We start from the raw sequence: 17020 nt of genomic DNA on the forward strand, positions 1-17020 counted from the left end.
GAAACAAAACTTTCACTAAAGCAGTATTAAAAGGCACCACAGACAATCACAGCTTCCAATTATATTGTCCACAACAAACTACTCAGCAGCTAACACTGAAAGGCAACACTGCAGCAGGGTCCATTCTAGTTAAGCAAGGTCCAAAAGTTTAAACAGAAAAGAAACCTTTTAGTAGTGGTAAAGTAATATAAGCTTGAGCATAGTTACAACTATTGTATCTTCTCATTTTTCAAGAAATGTATTTAAAATGCCTACAGACAGGGTTATTTTTTCTGAATTGACACTCATGCAAAATAGGACGCTACTGTCTCATCATCTCCAGCTAGCCTCTAGGACCCCCGGTTCCTCTCGGATGACGGGACCTAGATGCACTGAGGACAGAGACGATTCAGTAACAAGAGGTAGGTGGCCAGTGACTTTCAGGACAGCGAGGTGACAGGAACAAGGACAAGGCTCAGATTCCAGGTCCAGCGGGCTCAAGAGCAGCCACAGTTCCATCTCAGGTGGTTCTGAAGTTCAAATACACTCAGTGAAATGGAAACTCCACGATGGCAGGGACTCTCCCGCCACCTTACTCGGAGATGCGTCGAGGGGGCCTGGAAGAGCACACGACCCCCAGCTGGACCTTTTAAATATTTGTGGGATGAATCAAGTGAGAATACAGAGAAAAGCATTACACTATAAAGTGCCATCAACATAGGGTATTGACATTAGTTCATCTTTCAGATTCAAGGAATTAAACTTTATATAGAATTGAATATTTTTAAAATACTCTCATGTTTATTCAGTCATCAATAGCAAAATATTAATTTCCTAACAGAGGGCTAAACATTTGTCACGGTACAAAGAAAAATGGAATGGGGAAACTTTATAGAGGAGGGTAGAACGTTACAGAGGAAAAGGAGGGCTACAAATAGGACAAAATAAGCAAGGCTGCCCAGAAGACCCCAACCACGTGGGGCAGATCCAGCACCAGGCAGGCGGGCAGCTGGCTGTGCACAAAACATCCCCCTGCACAGCTTGTGCCACAAACGCCACGGAGCACACGTGGCTGTCACTGTCGGTCGTGTGCAGGTTGTGCTGAGTCACCAGCCCTGGGGAATGAGGTCTCCTCATCCATCTCCTTCACCACTGTACTTGCAGGGCCAGGCGCAGGGCAGGTGTTCAGTGATACTTGTCAACTGGAAGGGGGGTTAGTGTGAGTGAATGCCCTGCAGAACACAGCCCCTGGAAAAGGAGGTCCAAACTGCCAACATGGAACAAAATTTGGCCTTGACTGTCAGACCCCGGAGGTGGGTATGATCATTCCACTGAAGGAAAACCACCTCGACCTGAACTGAAACAGGATTCTCTTTCCTCCAAAAGATCATAAGAAAAACTGTCAGCACCACTTGGGTAAGAGAGATAAGAAACTGCTCTCCTGAAACTCAGCCAGGTCTTGCCCTTCTGTTTGAGAATGAGTGCAAATGGATTAGGGTGCCTTTCTGTGCCCCTTCATACCCCAAGTCCGCCAGCCCCCAAAGTCCTCAGAGAATCCAGATGAATGACATCTCCTTGAGCTCTCCCTCTGCTTCATGGTCCCCCCCACCCCACACCGCCTTCCATTAGCAAAAACAGGTGTTTCCGCAGAGCACCCTCACTGCACCAGGGTCTCCTGGCGATGCTGAGTTTTCTGGTGTCGATTGAGGATGGACCTCTGGTTGAAGCTCCTCCCACAGGCTGGGCAGTGGTAAGGCTTCTCCCCGGTGTGAATCCTCTGGTGTCTGACCAGCCGCTCCCCTTTACTGAACCGTTTCCCGCACACCTGGCACCCATAAGGCTTCTCCCCTGTGTGCGCCCTCCGATGCACCGCCAGGTTAGCGTTCCTGCTGAAGCTCTTGCCGCACTCACAGGTGTATGGCTTCTCCCCGGTGTGCGTCCTCCGATGCACCTGCAGGTGCTGTCTTCGGCTGAAGCTTTTCCAGCAGTCGGCACACTTGTAGGGCTTCTCTCCTGTGTGACTCCTCTGGTGCACCTCGAGATGGTGCCGCTGACTGAAGGTTTTCCAGCACTCGCTGCACACATAGGGTCTCTTTCCCAGGTGGGTTCGCTGGTGTTTCATAAGGTACTCCCGCAAAGTGAACCCTTTCCCACACTCCACGCAGCCGTAGGATTTCTCCTCTTCATGGGTTCGCTGGTGTCTGACAAGATTTGAGCTCCGACTGAAGCCCTTCCCACACTCAGGGCACTGAAAAGGCTTCCAGAAGGAGTTCTGGGTCTTGAGGTCATCAGGCAGGGGCACGACACCCTGCTGGGGAGGAGGCAGCCCTGGCATGGTTCCCACAGAGCTACCGGGCTCCGGCTCACAGGTGTTTCCCAGTTCAGGGCTCTGGAGGGCACCTTCCCCAAATCTCTCTGATGTCATTTGAACAAGCGCCCCCTTGAGATCTGCCGGCTGGGTTTTTGCCTCCTTTTCCTTGTTCCCAATGCCTACAGGACAAAGGAGATACAGACTGATTCTGAAGTAGCTCTGAGAGAAAAAGTACTTGCTAGAATGTGGCTCCTAAGAGTATCCCATCAACAGCAACTCCTTCCCTTTAACCAACAAGCTCAATACACTGTACTTTCACTGACTAAAATCGGGCTTTCCTTTACTTCTTTCCATCTCAGTTATGGACAGAATGTATGTATTCCTCCCAAATTCAGAAGCTGAAGCCCTAAGCCCCACTGTGATGCCATTAGGAGACAGGTAAGTAATCAGGCCTAGCCTTGAGGGTGGAGCCCATGATGGATGTAACGTCTTCATAAGAGGGAGAAGCCAGAGTTCTCTCTGCATGCACCCAGAGGTCATGTGCATATGATCCTTCATGATGGGATAATGTCCTCAAAGGAGGAAGAGACACAACTACTCCCAACACCAGCACCTATGTGAGGACAGGCAAAAGGGGCCACCTGAAGGGGACCCGCACCAAATCTGCTGGCACCTTCATCTTCTCAGTTTCCAGGGCAATGAGAAATCCTGTTCAAGCCAACGAGTTGATGGCATTTTGTCTTCTTCCATCTCCATGCCTTTCTACAGAACAGCCTACCAAATTTTAATGCCCTCTTAAACTCTAACTCCAGACTTTTACTTCCTTTATGGCTTAACTCATGCCCTGATTACTCTTGGCCTAGGGCTCTTCAGGACATGTGCATTCACTAGCACTTATTCACGCAACCAAGTTGTAAACACTCATGTACACTCATCGGGATGGGTCCCCTCTGCTGTGATTATCAGCCTATTCTAGCAATGGCGAAATAGCTGCAGTTCTCTGGCTCCTCCACCCACTGGCTCAGCTGCTGTCTCTGCTCAGGTTGCTCCCTCCACCTAAACTTGATTCTTAATCTGGGCACCTAGAATGGGGACTGACTCAGGGAGATACTTAATGGTCGTGGATGGAAGCCAGACTGTCACTGACCTTCCTGTACCATTCAGCCTCTATCATGGCATGATTCCTAGCACTGAAATAACTTAGTCTTTCCAGAAGTTCTTCTATGACCAATCTTGTACTCTCTCTAAATGAACAGAGCACTTGTTTAAGGACAAGAAAAAGAGGAGAAAAGTAAGAGGGCATAAAAAGAGCCAAGAGGGAACTGGCAATGTGCTTAAAAGAACAAAACGGCCTTTCTGTCAAGGCCATTATAAGGCAAGAAGAGAACATTACATGCCTCCTAATTTGATAAAATTTGAAGGGCACAGTAATCACTTTACATGTGCTTTTCTGTAAGCTTTTCATAAGGTAAAGTGTACAAGACACAAGTGTAGAGTTCAAAGAATTTTCATAAGGAACAGTCATATAAGCTGCATCTAGTTCAAAGAACATACCAGTCCCCACAAACCCCTCTCCCCCTATCCAGTGGCAAATATCCTGATCCAGGGTAACATGCTACCACCATAAAACATCTCTACCTGTTCTTGAACACCAGGTGACAGATTCATACACTGCCTCTGGCCTCTTCTGCTCAAGACTCATATTGTGCACAGCGTCAGTTACACTACATTCTTTTTCACTGGTATGTGGAGCTACACTGGAATATATTACTGATATTCATTTGGGCAGTTGCTAGTTTTGAGCTGGGATGGCCAATAAAATTTAAACTGACTGCAATGCACACCTGGACTCTGGGAACATGTGAATATAAGCCAGATTACACATTATGGAATGTGTATTTATTTTCTCAGGCTCAATCCTATACAGCTGTCAATGCAAGAACTGTAAGTACAAGGGAATGAATCTAAGGGAGACCTGAGTAAATGCTGACTGACTGAAAGGAATTGCTTAACATTTACACAAATAACAAAAGTACCTAGAACCACCATATTTACCAAACGCTTAGATTCACTATCTCATTTAATCCTCACATCACGAGATGGTGTTCTGTAAATATCCCCATTTACCAATGAAGGAAACAGAACCCTAACAAGGCCAGGTGAGATGCCTGTGGTCAGCCAGCGGTGAAGCCATGATGGGTTCCCCGAAGAAAGTATGACACTCACCCCTCCCTCAACATACTGCAAGATGGAAAAAGGCCAGGTGGAGCGAGGCCTTCTGTGTGGGCAGTATACAGCTGCCAACATGGTGACAAGGGGTCACAGGCACACAGCCGAGGGGCATCCCCGCCACTCTCCCCACTCAGCCCGGCGCTTTCCCACACTGCTCTTCATTCTGGCTCCAGGTGCCTGCAGAGCAGCCTGCGGGCTTCCCCAGCTGGGCCCTCACCCTACACTTCCCTTCACACTCTCCTCCCAGTTTCTCTCGCTGCTGCTGCTCCTGTGAACTCCTTTCACAGCAGGTGTCCTTTCAGAGTGCCCCAGCTCCAAGCCCACTGAAGCCCAGATACCACCTGAGACACTCAGGTGAAGCTCTGCTTGCTCTCACAGGCCCACACCGGCTCTCCCACTTCGAAAACCCTACAGCAGCGGCCTTGTGCCACCTTTACACTGCATGCCGAAGTTTCACCTTCTTTAGTTCCGTCCGTCCTCAAAGATTCTACCTTGGACCTATACAGGGCACATTTAACAAGCACCTGCTGAGCAAAAGATCCAGAGAACCCGACTATGGCTGCTTTTCTCAGGATCTCCAGGGCTCATACACCTTCAGCAGGGACAGACCAGGTACCTGGGGAATTTAACAACTCACCTGTGTCATCACAGCTGGAATAACTGCCTAGTGTTTTCTCAGCAACTACCCTCTCCCTCTCTTGTTGGAGGAGGAACTAGACAGTTGCTTACACCCCTCAGGGCATGACCCTTCCTCAGACCCATTACTAATCTGCCAGGAACCCACCTCTTTTGTCAGCAGCACCAACTTCTGAAATGTGAGGCAAAGGCAAGTGCCCTGACCTACAGCTTTCAAAACGCCTCAATTTGTCACCTGTGGGACAGAAACTGTCTTACCTGGAGGTGAGATCCCACAGTCCTGTGCTTCCACATATTCCCCAAAGCAGTCTATCTGGGTTGGAGTCACATGCCTCCATTCCTCCTCGGGGAAGGCCAAGGCCATATCTTTAAATGGTCCCAACGCCTGAAACAACAGAGGATTGCTACTGATAAAGAAACAGCCCCACGCAGAAGTAGTCTAGAGGCAAATGAGGACTTAGGAGACATCAGGAAAGAACAGAACAAGAAGACAGACAAACTGGGGTCTGCAGGCCCTTGGTTTTAGGCACACAGGTGCCTACCTCTTGAAAATTTAATGGCAGACACATAACAGATTTGTTTGAGTCTTTGCAGATCTGAGTCTCTGCTGCTGGCACTTAGCCTGTAGCTAAATCCGCAGTGCCCAATTTCCATTTTTCAATAACCTCCACTCAATCTTTAAGCTCATTAGAGCCTGGAGCTGCTGTCTATCCCCCAATATAGAATTTTCTCTCAGAGACCAGGAAACATGCAGGCAATCCCTGTCTTAAGAACAATGCCCCATTATAATACAAGCTTTGTCATTCATCACACCATGAGAACTATTACAGTGGAGGGGAGGGTCTGACCAATTTTAAAATGTTGCTGTCATTCTTCACGCTTGGAAAACACAAAGAGGAAGTACACAGGCATCAAATCTTGCCCAATTACTGCTTTAACTAGGTCACACCTGATTCACTTCTTGTTTCTGCCAAATGACATCTTTCCTTCTACAAGGATGCTTTCCAAAAGGCTGCCGCACTGGAAATTCCCATCTCCCTGGTAGCACTCAGCATCCCATGATACGGCAAGAGAGCCCCACTGAGGTGTTAGCTGCCCTGTTTGTGGCAGGCAAAGAAGAGCTAAGAAGACAAAAGCTCCTGGTTTGGTCAGAACAGGGTCCAGAGAGACGACTCTGCCCAGCGATCCCAGGGGCCTCCACTTGCGTGGGTGACATTCCTACTGATATAGCAGGAAGAGAAGGTTCAAAAGAAGAGCAGAATCCACAGAGGTACTGGTTTCCAGGCCAGCCACCATAGCTCTCATCTACAGGGTTTCTATCAGAAATGTCTTTTTCCTCACAATTATTAGACTAACACTGAGTCAATTAAAGAAAAAAATTCAAGACTAATACACCTGAACTGAATCTTATACCTGAATCCAAGGGTACAGGCTCAATTCAAATTTAACAACAGAAGATGGTAAAGTGGAGAAAATGAAGCTGTCATGTTCACAGAATAAGAAAAATAAAGTGATATAAGTTTGGGGATGGCACGCTGTTGTTCAGAGAAATCCTGGGGAAAGTGAAGCTCATTCAAAGCAAGGTCATGATCCCCAGAAAGGCAAAAGCAGAGCTCACCTGGGATCCAGTTGTGAGGAACCCAGCTGCCATCTCTTGGTCTCTGGTATTCACTGGGGGGAGGCCAGGACCAGCCTGAAGAATTGGCAGAGCTGAGCAGGGGAATAAAGCATGAGAAGGATTAGTGTTGTTGTGCAGTTAAGCGCATTCAGAGATGTACACAGCCTGAACAGAAGCCCAGGAGGGGTAAGAAAACTCCAGAGGTACAGGTATGCCCTAAACTGCTCTCAGCTGGGAAGGTGGCCCCAACCCAGTATGCCTTGTCCCTTCAAGGCTATGCAGGCCCCGAAGTCACACTCTGGAAGTAACACCCTTCGAGATTCAGTAACATGAAAGTCACAGATGATCTTTGGGGATATGGTTTGTCCGTCCATTTAAAAATTATCCCCATGTATCAGTTATATATTTCCTGGAGATTTGTGAAAGGGATTTGAGGGAAAGGATACAAGAAGAAACAGTAAGAGAATGTTATCTCCTGCAGAAATCAGAAAGTCAAGCTACAGAAAACATTGTCACTTAATCTGTTTCCAACTGAGGTCAAGGTAGTAGCCAGGAAAATTCAGATTTACACCTTGGGGGTAACTTAGCTTATCAACTGCCTGGTGTGTAAAAGGGAAGTGGAGGGGGAGGCACAATGCACCGTTTTCCAGGTTCTTCCTTGGGAACTGCTCCAGCTTACCCTGCTCCTGGAAGGCCTGCGTCCCATCTCCAGGGTCCTCATTGAGCTGCTCCTCAGCGCCTTGGTCTAGGCCTTGAACTCCTTCTCCCTGAGGCATCCCCCACTCAGGCTTGACCTCCACTGGCCCCAGGTGGCCACTCGATTCCCAAGGGGTTCTGCAAAGTGTTACCTCCTCCTGGCCTCCCTGCATGTGACATGGAACCTACAAACAGTTCCAACACCTATTAGAATGTGGCTGAGGGAAGGCTGTTATGAAAGGAAATTAAATCCTAAAAAGAAAGCTATGAACCATCCCAGATACAGGACAGAGGATGAAAAAGCTGGCTCAGCTCTTCCCAGGCTATCAGTGAGAATGTGAACAGGAAGTTAAGCTCAATTTATCAGGTTCTCAGCACCTTCTATGTGTCCATGCCTTTATACAAGGGCTCCATTGTGTCTGCCCCAATAGTGATCAATTATAAAAAGAATATATCAGAGCATGTAAATACTGCTTTACTGAGATTTTGCTCTGAAACACTCGCTGCTAGGGCCCTCCCTGGCGGCACAACGGGTTAAAGTGCAGCACTATGAAGTTCTAACAGCCACTGCAGCGCAAATTCAATTCCCCGCCAGGGAGCTGAACTACACAGTGCAGCAGACCTCTCCTGACCCACCCACTGCTCCCCTCAGCAGTGTATTTCAGTTAATCTGCCTGTTCTGCTCTGTCTCTGGTGAATCCTCTCACTCCTGCACCTCTGGCTTATACCCCAGTTCTTGTATGCATAAAAACATAAATCTTTTTTTAAAAATTAAAAAAACACTCACTGCTAGGAAAAAAAACTGCCCGTTACAGAAGCTGAAAGTAAAAACCACAAAGTGCAGTGATGTAGCTGAGAAAAACACTGACCTAAAAAGAGCAAGAAATGTCAGGAGGACTCATAGTACAATTCATTCACAAAAATAAGGCCATTCCCAGCCCACTTTTTAAAATCTTGAGTTGAGAGTTAAAAAAAGAAACAAAACTCCTGGGGTTATACAAGAAGTCAGAGTAACTGCAGTGGGAAAAAACTAAAGAATGATTGTTATTTGCAGGCAAAACAATAACATTTGGTGTTGCGCTCTTCATCCCCAGCCAACAACCCTGCAGAGTGGCAGAGATAAGGCCAGAGCTCCCAGGAAGCAGCTGAGATAGCTACTCAGTGTCACCAGAAGGATCACTACCACAGGATTACGGTAGCCTTAAGAGCTGACATGCAGATGTGGAAACAGCACTGTCAGAGAGAGCTCTTCTGGGTAAGAATATTCACTAAGGGGAACTCCTTGCTTTTGCACATGTTTCTGCCCAAAGGAGAATGAATTTACTTGGGACCTTGATGACATCTATTCTTGGCAGGTTCACGGGAGAAATGTGACCACGTCTCTACCCTGATGACCAGAAAAGAAGCCCAATGCCGTTCCACAGGTTCTGCATCTTCCCTGGGAATGGCTTTTCTTGCTGAATATGCCACTGCCCTTCAAAAAGTATCTCAAGGAGTCTGGGAGCAGAGGAAGGAGATTCTCCACCGTACTCACTGCTTCCTCAAATCTTTCAATTAGCCAAACCTTCCCTTCCCACACCAACAAAACAAGGCCCTGATACCCCCTTCTCACCCACCGCCTTGGCCTCCAATGCTCTCTCTGTGAAATCCTCCACCATGGCGACTAGGGCCTTGCCACTCTCCAAGCCGTGCTCCCGGATCCAGGCATAGAACTCCCGGGGCAGGATGGTCAGGAACTGCTCCAGCACCAGCAGCTCCAGGATCTGCTCCTTGGTGTGCAGCTCAGGCCTCAGCCATTGGCGACAGAGCTCCTGGAGTTCCCTGAGGGCTTCATGTGGACCGGCTGCCTCCTGGTAGCGGAACTGCCGAAACCTCAGGCGAAAAGACTCAGGACTACGATCCTCCCTTCCCTTGCCCCAGGGCAATTCTTTCTCCAGTTTTACCACAGGAGCACCCAACTGCTGCTGAGGATCTTCTGCCATCCCTGGACGCTCTTTCAGCATCTTCAAGCTCCCTCACTGAACACTGAAGGTCTGTTGGGAAGATCAAGCAGACAATGATGGCAGCACAAATGAGACATAAGAAAGGTGAGTCCATCCCTGTTCTAGCTCTGTAGCATTGAAGAGTTTGCTGCAGTATACAGTACAGTAATAAGGTACTTTCAAAAGACTGAACATACAACCTGAAAAGCATGTCAATTCAACTCAATAAATATATGCTCACCACTTATGTGCAGGGGGTAAATTGAAGATATAAAATACTTAGCTTCCACCCACAAATAACATAGGGTATTATAAAGGAGATAGCCCTACCACTAGAGAATAATGTAAGATGCATTATAATTAGGTCAATCACCAGAGTGCTCGCTGAAGGAAATATAAACAAGGCCCTTACTTGAAATTCATATACTAATACAGACAACAGAAAAAAATTAAATGCAAGCAAATAAAATTATAAATGGAGATAAATTCCAGTAGTACCCAGTTAGCTGGGTACTAACATGGAATGATCTACATGAAGATTCTTCTGAGAAGCAAAGAGTCAAAGGATGAGAAAGAGCCAGACACTCAAAGTGCATTTCAAGCAAAAGTCTTAAGGCTAGAAATTACTCTACAAGCCTGAGAAAGCCAAAGCACAGAGCAGCTTCAGTAGGGTGAGGGAGGGGCATGGCTGCACAAGAGGCAGAGGAAGGCAGAAACCAAATTATCCAGAAGCCAGTTATGAACACTACTCTCATTTATTTCAGTAGGGAGTTACATGTTTTGCAAAGACTGATTTTGCTTGTGGAATATCAACAGAGACTCGATTGGAAGGGATAAGAAGGGAAATAGCACTTACAGTTGTCCAAGGAGACCAGAGGATTAAACCAGGGTAGTGGCAAAGTAGCAAAGTCAAGACATTTTTTTTTTTGGCAGGTAAAACCAGTAAGACTTGCTGGATGTAAGGATACATTCAGCCTAAAGAAAACAGAGCAACTATTATCATAATAGATGAAAGATGTTCTAACTGGCAAATGCTTTCATTTAAAACTTACAATTAATTTTGTGAGTACCATTCCCGCGACTTTTCACATGGGGACCAAAGATGTAAGTAGTTATATACTGGCCAACACCTATTCCCAAAATATGTGACATAGAGGAGAAAAATGGGAAGTCATAGAAGGAAAGATTAATGAGATTCAAGTACTCATGCGAACCAGGAGGCCTGTACTAGACTGGAGGATGAGTGCTATTTAATTGCTGGAAGACAGACCCGAAGACCAAAGGGCGGCAAGGACTTCGCTTTTACAGTGCAATCACTCTAAACGGAACAGAATGAGAAAAGGCCAAAAATGCTGCTTAACGTTTTTTACATTTTTCCATCTATTCATTTTCTCTGCTGCATCAACGAAGATTATTCCTTCAAAACTTTCCAGCTACTGCATTCATTCCCTGCACTGTAGGGGATTTATTTATTTATTGCACTGTAGTGGAAATGTTTACCAATATGTCCCCGTCTACCGGACTCCCTGCAGGCGAGAGGTCCTCATGCAATCTTTTCATTATGGCTCTGGACAAACAGGTTATTCTTCAAATGAGTGTCCTACGTCTCGCTCTAAAAAGACTACTTTCGCTTTCCACCGGGTTTTATTGCGATTCAAGGTCTCGGGTTGGTGGGCACCCAGCTTTAAGCCAACCCTGGCCGAGCGGGACCAATCTCGCTCCTACCTGAGCCTACTGCTGCGTGGCCCCAAGATCCCGACCCGGAGGGCCTCGGTACCGCGGGAGGCAGCTCCAGGGAGACGCGCCGCCCGCACGTCCAGCTCTGCCGCCACCCAGACCCGCAGCCGCACCACAGCGCAACGCCGGCGCCAGCCCACCCCGCGCAGGAACCTGCCGCAGCCCAGACCCGGCTCTCTAACCCGCGGCCCCACACCCGCGCGGATTGCCCGTGCCCTCGACGAACCGGAAGTGGGTTGTTGAGGCTGTCAGACAGGTGCGCAAAAAAGGACGCTTCCGTTTCCTCTCTAGGATTCTTGGAGGTCAGTACGTCTCTATGGTCGCTCGTCCCAGTTGACCCTTTCAGCGATGGTGGCGCCACGTGTAGCTCTTCCCCTGCTAAGTGTTCCCCTTGCACACTTCAGACCCAGTACGTCGCTCAAGGGCTGTAGAGCCCAATGGGTCAATCAACCTATGTTCGTTCCATTCCCCCGTGAGGTCCGTGCAAGGAGGAGGGGCCAAGGGCGACCGAGAGAAGCAACTGCTTTATGGACTCTTCTAAGAACGTCGGACCTGCCCCCGGTGGTGGGGAGGGGTGAAGGAAGCGGCACCTGAACTCGAATTTGAAGGTGGGCCCAAAAGTTAGGTAAGAATGCCCCCAGCAGAGGGAGCAGCACCAGTGTAGTGCGTGCGAGCACTGATGCATTCCTGAAACCAAAGCCAAATGGATGGTCAGACCAGAACAGTATAAGAAAAATTTATTTTTTTTCCTGAGACTTGCTTTACCTCACACACCAAAGCCTGGAGGCTTTTTTTTTTTTTTAAAGATTTATTTATTTATTCATACAGAACTGGGGTACAGGCCAGAGATGCGGAGGGTGAGAGGCTTCACCAGAGACAGAGTGGGGAGCAGAACAGGCGGCAGATCGACGAAGTACACTGCTGAGGGGAGCAGCGGGCGGGTCAGGAGAGGTCTGCCACGCCACGTGGTCACCTCCGGGGCAGGCGGGAATCGAACTCATGCAGAAGTGACTTTAGCTTCTTAGTGCTGTGCTTTAACCCGCTGTGCCACCAGGGAGGGCCGCCTGGAGGCTTTTTGACTACTCTAGAGCTGTGCTCCAAGGCTAGGTAGGGACTGCGGGTAACTAGCTAAATGAACCAGAGCGAAGTCCACATTTCTTTGCTCCACAGCCGACTACAAGAGGAGTGATTTGAGAACTTTATCCCATCTTTATCCCATCTACTCAGACTTTCTCTCTTCCAGGAACCACTGTTTCAGTGATTTGGCCTTATTTGCACGCTGATTTGGGAAGTTGGGGAACATGCCACCTTAGAGTAGCTAGAACTATAGGGTGGGAGGTGAGGTGTCCTGCCCAAGGTTCAGGTGCCAAGGACCGCTGTATGTAAGTTGCCCTTAATAAACTTTAAATGTGATAAAATTTGTTGCTCGTGGTAAAGTGAAAAATCACATCTGAACTGGTTACTCTTAAGTTGCCAGTAGAAAATCAGAATTTTATGTGGTCTGTTCAAACTGCTGCAGGCAACCCACACACACCTATGTAATTATCCCACAGTTATCAATAGAATGAAACAAATAGACCCCAAAATAGCAGTGCCACAGTCTTGATAACAGACATGATTACTGTTAGCATGATTCAGACTCATGTAAAAATGAGTCTGAATTCCCTCCTCTGCTCACCTTCAGGCTTCCTTCACCTTCATGTATGTCTACCTCTGTCCCTGCCTAATGATAAAAAGGTGGAGTCTCACCACTATGACTGGTTTTAAACTGTGGGAGAGCAGGCACTCTGTGGAGGCAAGACTAGGTTCCCGCTGCGGGGGTCACTCAGGGGAGGGGTATGGGCAGAATGGCCATACTTGGAATTTGTAGCCTCATTGCAGAGGACTCTAAACACCAAGCTAAGGAGTACTGACTGACTGAATCCAGTGGACACTGTGAAACTAACATGAATGAATATTTTAGGATCTTTGCTTCTCATCTAAAACCTGATTCCTTTCTTCCTCTAAATCTTACAAAAGGCCAAATTCATATGCCTTTTCAAGGCTTCTTGGACCACTATCCAGTTCACAGGACTCTCTTCTACCTTGTTAATTGACCCAGTTTCTCTTAGTCAACTATTCCAACTCAACTCTATACCTATTGGTGGGTGGGAGGTTTTCTTTCAACTTAATCTCAGCATCTCATAACAACTAGTTAACAAATAGTTGCTGAGTTAAAAATTAGCCTGAAAACATAATTAGAAGGACAAATGTATGGTGACCCCCCATATACACACATATAGGCCATCTCAAAGTTCATGAGGATTATCTAAACCTTTGACCCCTAATTATCAAGTCCATTTTTAAAAAACATACCAGAACGGCCCCTCCATGGTGGAGCAGCGGGTTAAAGCACAGCACTAAGAAGCTAAAGCCACTTCCGCATGAGTTCGATTCCCGCCTGCCCCGGGGGTGACCACATGGTGCGGCAGACCTCTCCTGACCCGCCCGCTGCTCCCCTCAGCAGTGTACTTCCTCGATCTGCCTGTTCTGCTCCCCGCTGTCTCTGGTGAAGCCTCTCACCGCCCCTGAGCCTCTAGCCTGTACCCGTTCTCTATGCACAAATAAATCTTTAAAAATTTTTTTTAAAAAACCATACCAGCACGATGAGATGGCAATGAAATTAAAACGCTGATATTTATAGTATAGCCAGCAGGTGGCTGGCTTGTCTATTATATTTTACAGGCAAGATACTCTCTTGTAGCTCTTTTAGTAGAAAATGTAGCTTCCCTAATGATAAAGGGGAGTTTGGATAGAGTGACAGCAAAGGGTCCACTCTTCTCCTGGTTTTGGGGGCACGGGTCACACTTAGCTGGGTTCATTCATTTATTTATTCACACAGCATCTACTGAGCTGCTCCAAGGGCCAAGAACAGTTAACAGGTGCTGGAATACATATCTTCCAAACAGCACAGTGACAGTGTTGTTGCTGGTCAAGTCAGAGGAAACGTTAATTATAGGCTCTATGTGTACTAGAGCTTTGGGTTAAACAAAAAAGGCTTGCACCAGGTCAATTCCAAGTGTAATGTTAAAAGTGTCCATTTGACCTAGGGCTGTAACTGAAAGACAAAATTTAGACGAAGATTAGGTAGCGAGGTCAGCTCCTGGCCCTTGCTAACGTGAGGCTACTGCAGGGAGTGGGACACACACTCCCAGGACGTCTGTTCAGGCAGTCCCTCCATGACCTGGTCCAAACGCCAGTGCTGCTCAAAGGCCAAGAGCCTCTTTTAAATTGTCTGGTAACACCACACTTAAGGAAAGTTTGGGACTAGGGCACTGATGGGGGGGGGGCACTGATGGGGAGGGGAGTGGGGGGGGGGAGAGTATCGCGTTCTTCCGAAAGGCTCTCACTCTAGACTTTAGAGGCTTTGTTATCCTTGGAGGCTGGCTGGGCGCGGCCGTCGAGTAGCAGCCAAGCCTGAAGCTTCGAGAGCTTGCTGTGGAACCCGGCGCCGCTCCCGGACCTGCAACTATGGCAGGGCGACCCGGCCACTAGCGGGGCCCCGGACCTCACCCAGGACGCTGGGTGCCGTCGCAACCCTTGAGCCACCACACAGCGAGTTTCCCGTTGCGACTGCGCGGGCTATGCACCCTTCCTCCCCTGGAGCCTGGGGTCGCTGGAGCCCGACACTCAACTCACTCAACACGCTCTGCCGTACGCAAGACTTCGCCCTCCCAGACACAACTGCAAGATTTACTAGAGTCCCGGGTCGAGCGCTTCCGGGTCCTATCTATGCAGCTCGCTTTCCCGAGGGCCCACTGGAGAGCCAGGTCCTAAAGCAAAGGCGCTGGGAACCTCGTTCAACTTCCCAACGGATGGTTTGAAGAACGATGGACCAGACTTTGGTTTGCACATCATCTCTAAGTGACCTGCGATTTAAACTAGGTTCCTGCTTTCTCCCTATTACTTGCACCCCCATTTGCCTACAGGGCTTCCTCCTTCTGTGTTTCACCACCCTTCTTCCTAAGGGGAGACCCCTACTAAACTCAGAAATATCAGCTACTTGCCTAGAGCACTTACCTGGGCATCTCATTAACCTTCACAATTCCATGAAGCCAGTACTTTTAATTCCTTTGCATGCCAGAAACTGCAGTTTGTAAATTAGATGCAGTGTTTAAACCCTCGCTCACTCAAAACTAGTGCCCCAGTTCAGCTGCAACCAGGAAAATCAGAGAAGCCTGGGTGGAAATTTGTAATGTAAGCACCTATGGAAGACAGATATTGTAGTCAAGTCCAAATTATAAATTACAAGAAACTAATTATTGAAAAAGTGAATGGGCTGAGTCAGCAAAAATTTAAATTTTTGTCTTTATTTTGTTGATCTTCATAGGCATCATCTATTTGAAAATATTCTTACAGTCTTTAAACACCAGTTCCTCTGTGTACTCATATTTTGAAGGGACTACAAGATGTGATACCATGATACAAATGTTGTATATGTCTGGTTTCACCATCTCTAGCAGGGTGTTCCTACTGCAGTCAAGGATGCCTGATGATTCCACTATCATCAGAGAAATGTTTTCTCATTAATTCCTTTTTATAAAGGAATTTTTTTTATTTTTTAAAAATGTTTATTTTTACATCATTTTGTATTTTTTTAATCTCAATTGTAATCCCTGTGGGTTTCCCACCACCAAGTCACCCATGTGCCACCAACATAGTCCAGCGATAAAGGAATGTTTTCTATAAAATGTTTTCTCATTAATTCCTTTTGAGATTTTATGCTAAATCCTTTTTAACTTTTGAGTATTTATGACCAATTCCTTTTATATTATTTCATTTAATTTTCATGCTATTCTTCTTCTCTGTTGTATAAACAAGAAAACTAGTGAGGTTAACTTCCACTCAGTCAGGAAAGAGCTAAATTCAAGCCATTGTTTTGACAACTACTGGAAACTACTTAATGGATGGTTTGATTATCATTTGATTGTTTCTACTGGTGAGCACTGATTATCATTAAGCCTGTCAATTTGCATTAGTGAATGAACTTATGTATGTTTAGAATTGGGAATCCCATTGTTCTTTGCAGAGATTACATCTTAGGGGTCTCCTTTAAATTCTTTTTTTGCACTTCCTCAGTTATCAAATTAAAGGTAGGCATTCCTCCAGAACTCTTTAACTTCAAAATGCCATATTCTTTCATTCACAAGCCTTCTGCCATGCTCTTTTGCCTGAAATAACTCTCCATACTCCTCTTTCAATATTCACCTTTTCCTGGCAATCTCAATCTACTCAAGCCAAAACCCTAGGTACCTAATTTGATTTTCCAATTACCATTTAGCTCTGCTGTTATAACCAGAGGTGGCAGTAAATTTTGGTAAGAAAAGTTTACCAGTAAGTTCCAGTCAGCAGAAACAATTAGAAGTGCATTTGGGGCACTGAGAAATGAAAATGTCATCTACTGATGGGGGAAGGGGTATCCTGACAGGAAATACAAATTTGGAAGCTTTGAATTGTAGTCTATCATTGTCAAAATTGTTTAAAGGTAATCTGATTAGCTATCAAAAGACATGAGGATATTTTCTCCTAGTACCCCACACATCTGTGAAAGCATTTAGGATCATGCTGCAAACTGATGACAGTGAATCACTAGAGATGTTAACAGAATAAAACAGTATCAAAGAAAACTCTGGGTTCTGGGATGTGTCTAATACTAACAGCATGAACTAAAGCATGATGGATGCAAACAGATCTTTGATTAACTTTACCATTAATGTACATATGACTAACAGGTTCAAACGCTCTACACTTAAGTTCCTCTTTAAAATGGGAGAAAGTTCCCTTGAAGAC

At 46.6% G+C, this 17020-nt stretch overlaps 1 protein-coding gene across 4 annotated transcripts in view; it reads right to left on the reverse strand.

Moving 5' to 3' along the window:
- Positions 1–17020, reverse strand: part of ZSCAN25 (zinc finger and SCAN domain containing 25) — a 21447-nt gene continuing 4427 nt past the window's right edge. Inside the window, exons 1-6 of one of the 4 annotated variants that reach the window (XM_012731773.1) lie at positions 11180–11387; positions 9089–10429; positions 7456–7657; positions 6777–6868; positions 5417–5543; positions 1–2469 (exon numbers count right to left, since the gene is read on the reverse strand). In XM_012731773.1, coding sequence (XP_012587227.1) covers positions 1637–2469; positions 5417–5543; positions 6777–6868; positions 7456–7657; positions 9089–9475 — 1641 coding nt within the window. In that variant the 5' untranslated portion in view covers positions 9476–10429; positions 11180–11387 and the 3' untranslated portion in view covers positions 1–1636. The other 3 variants (XM_012731772.1, XM_012731774.1, XM_012731771.1) reach the window with 3 other exon arrangements.

The sequence above is a fragment of the Condylura cristata genome, unplaced genomic scaffold, assembly GCF_000260355.1.
Source record: "Condylura cristata isolate star-nosed mole 26May11 unplaced genomic scaffold, ConCri1.0 scaffold00032, whole genome shotgun sequence".
Taxonomy (NCBI): Eukaryota; Metazoa; Chordata; class Mammalia; order Eulipotyphla; family Talpidae; genus Condylura; species Condylura cristata.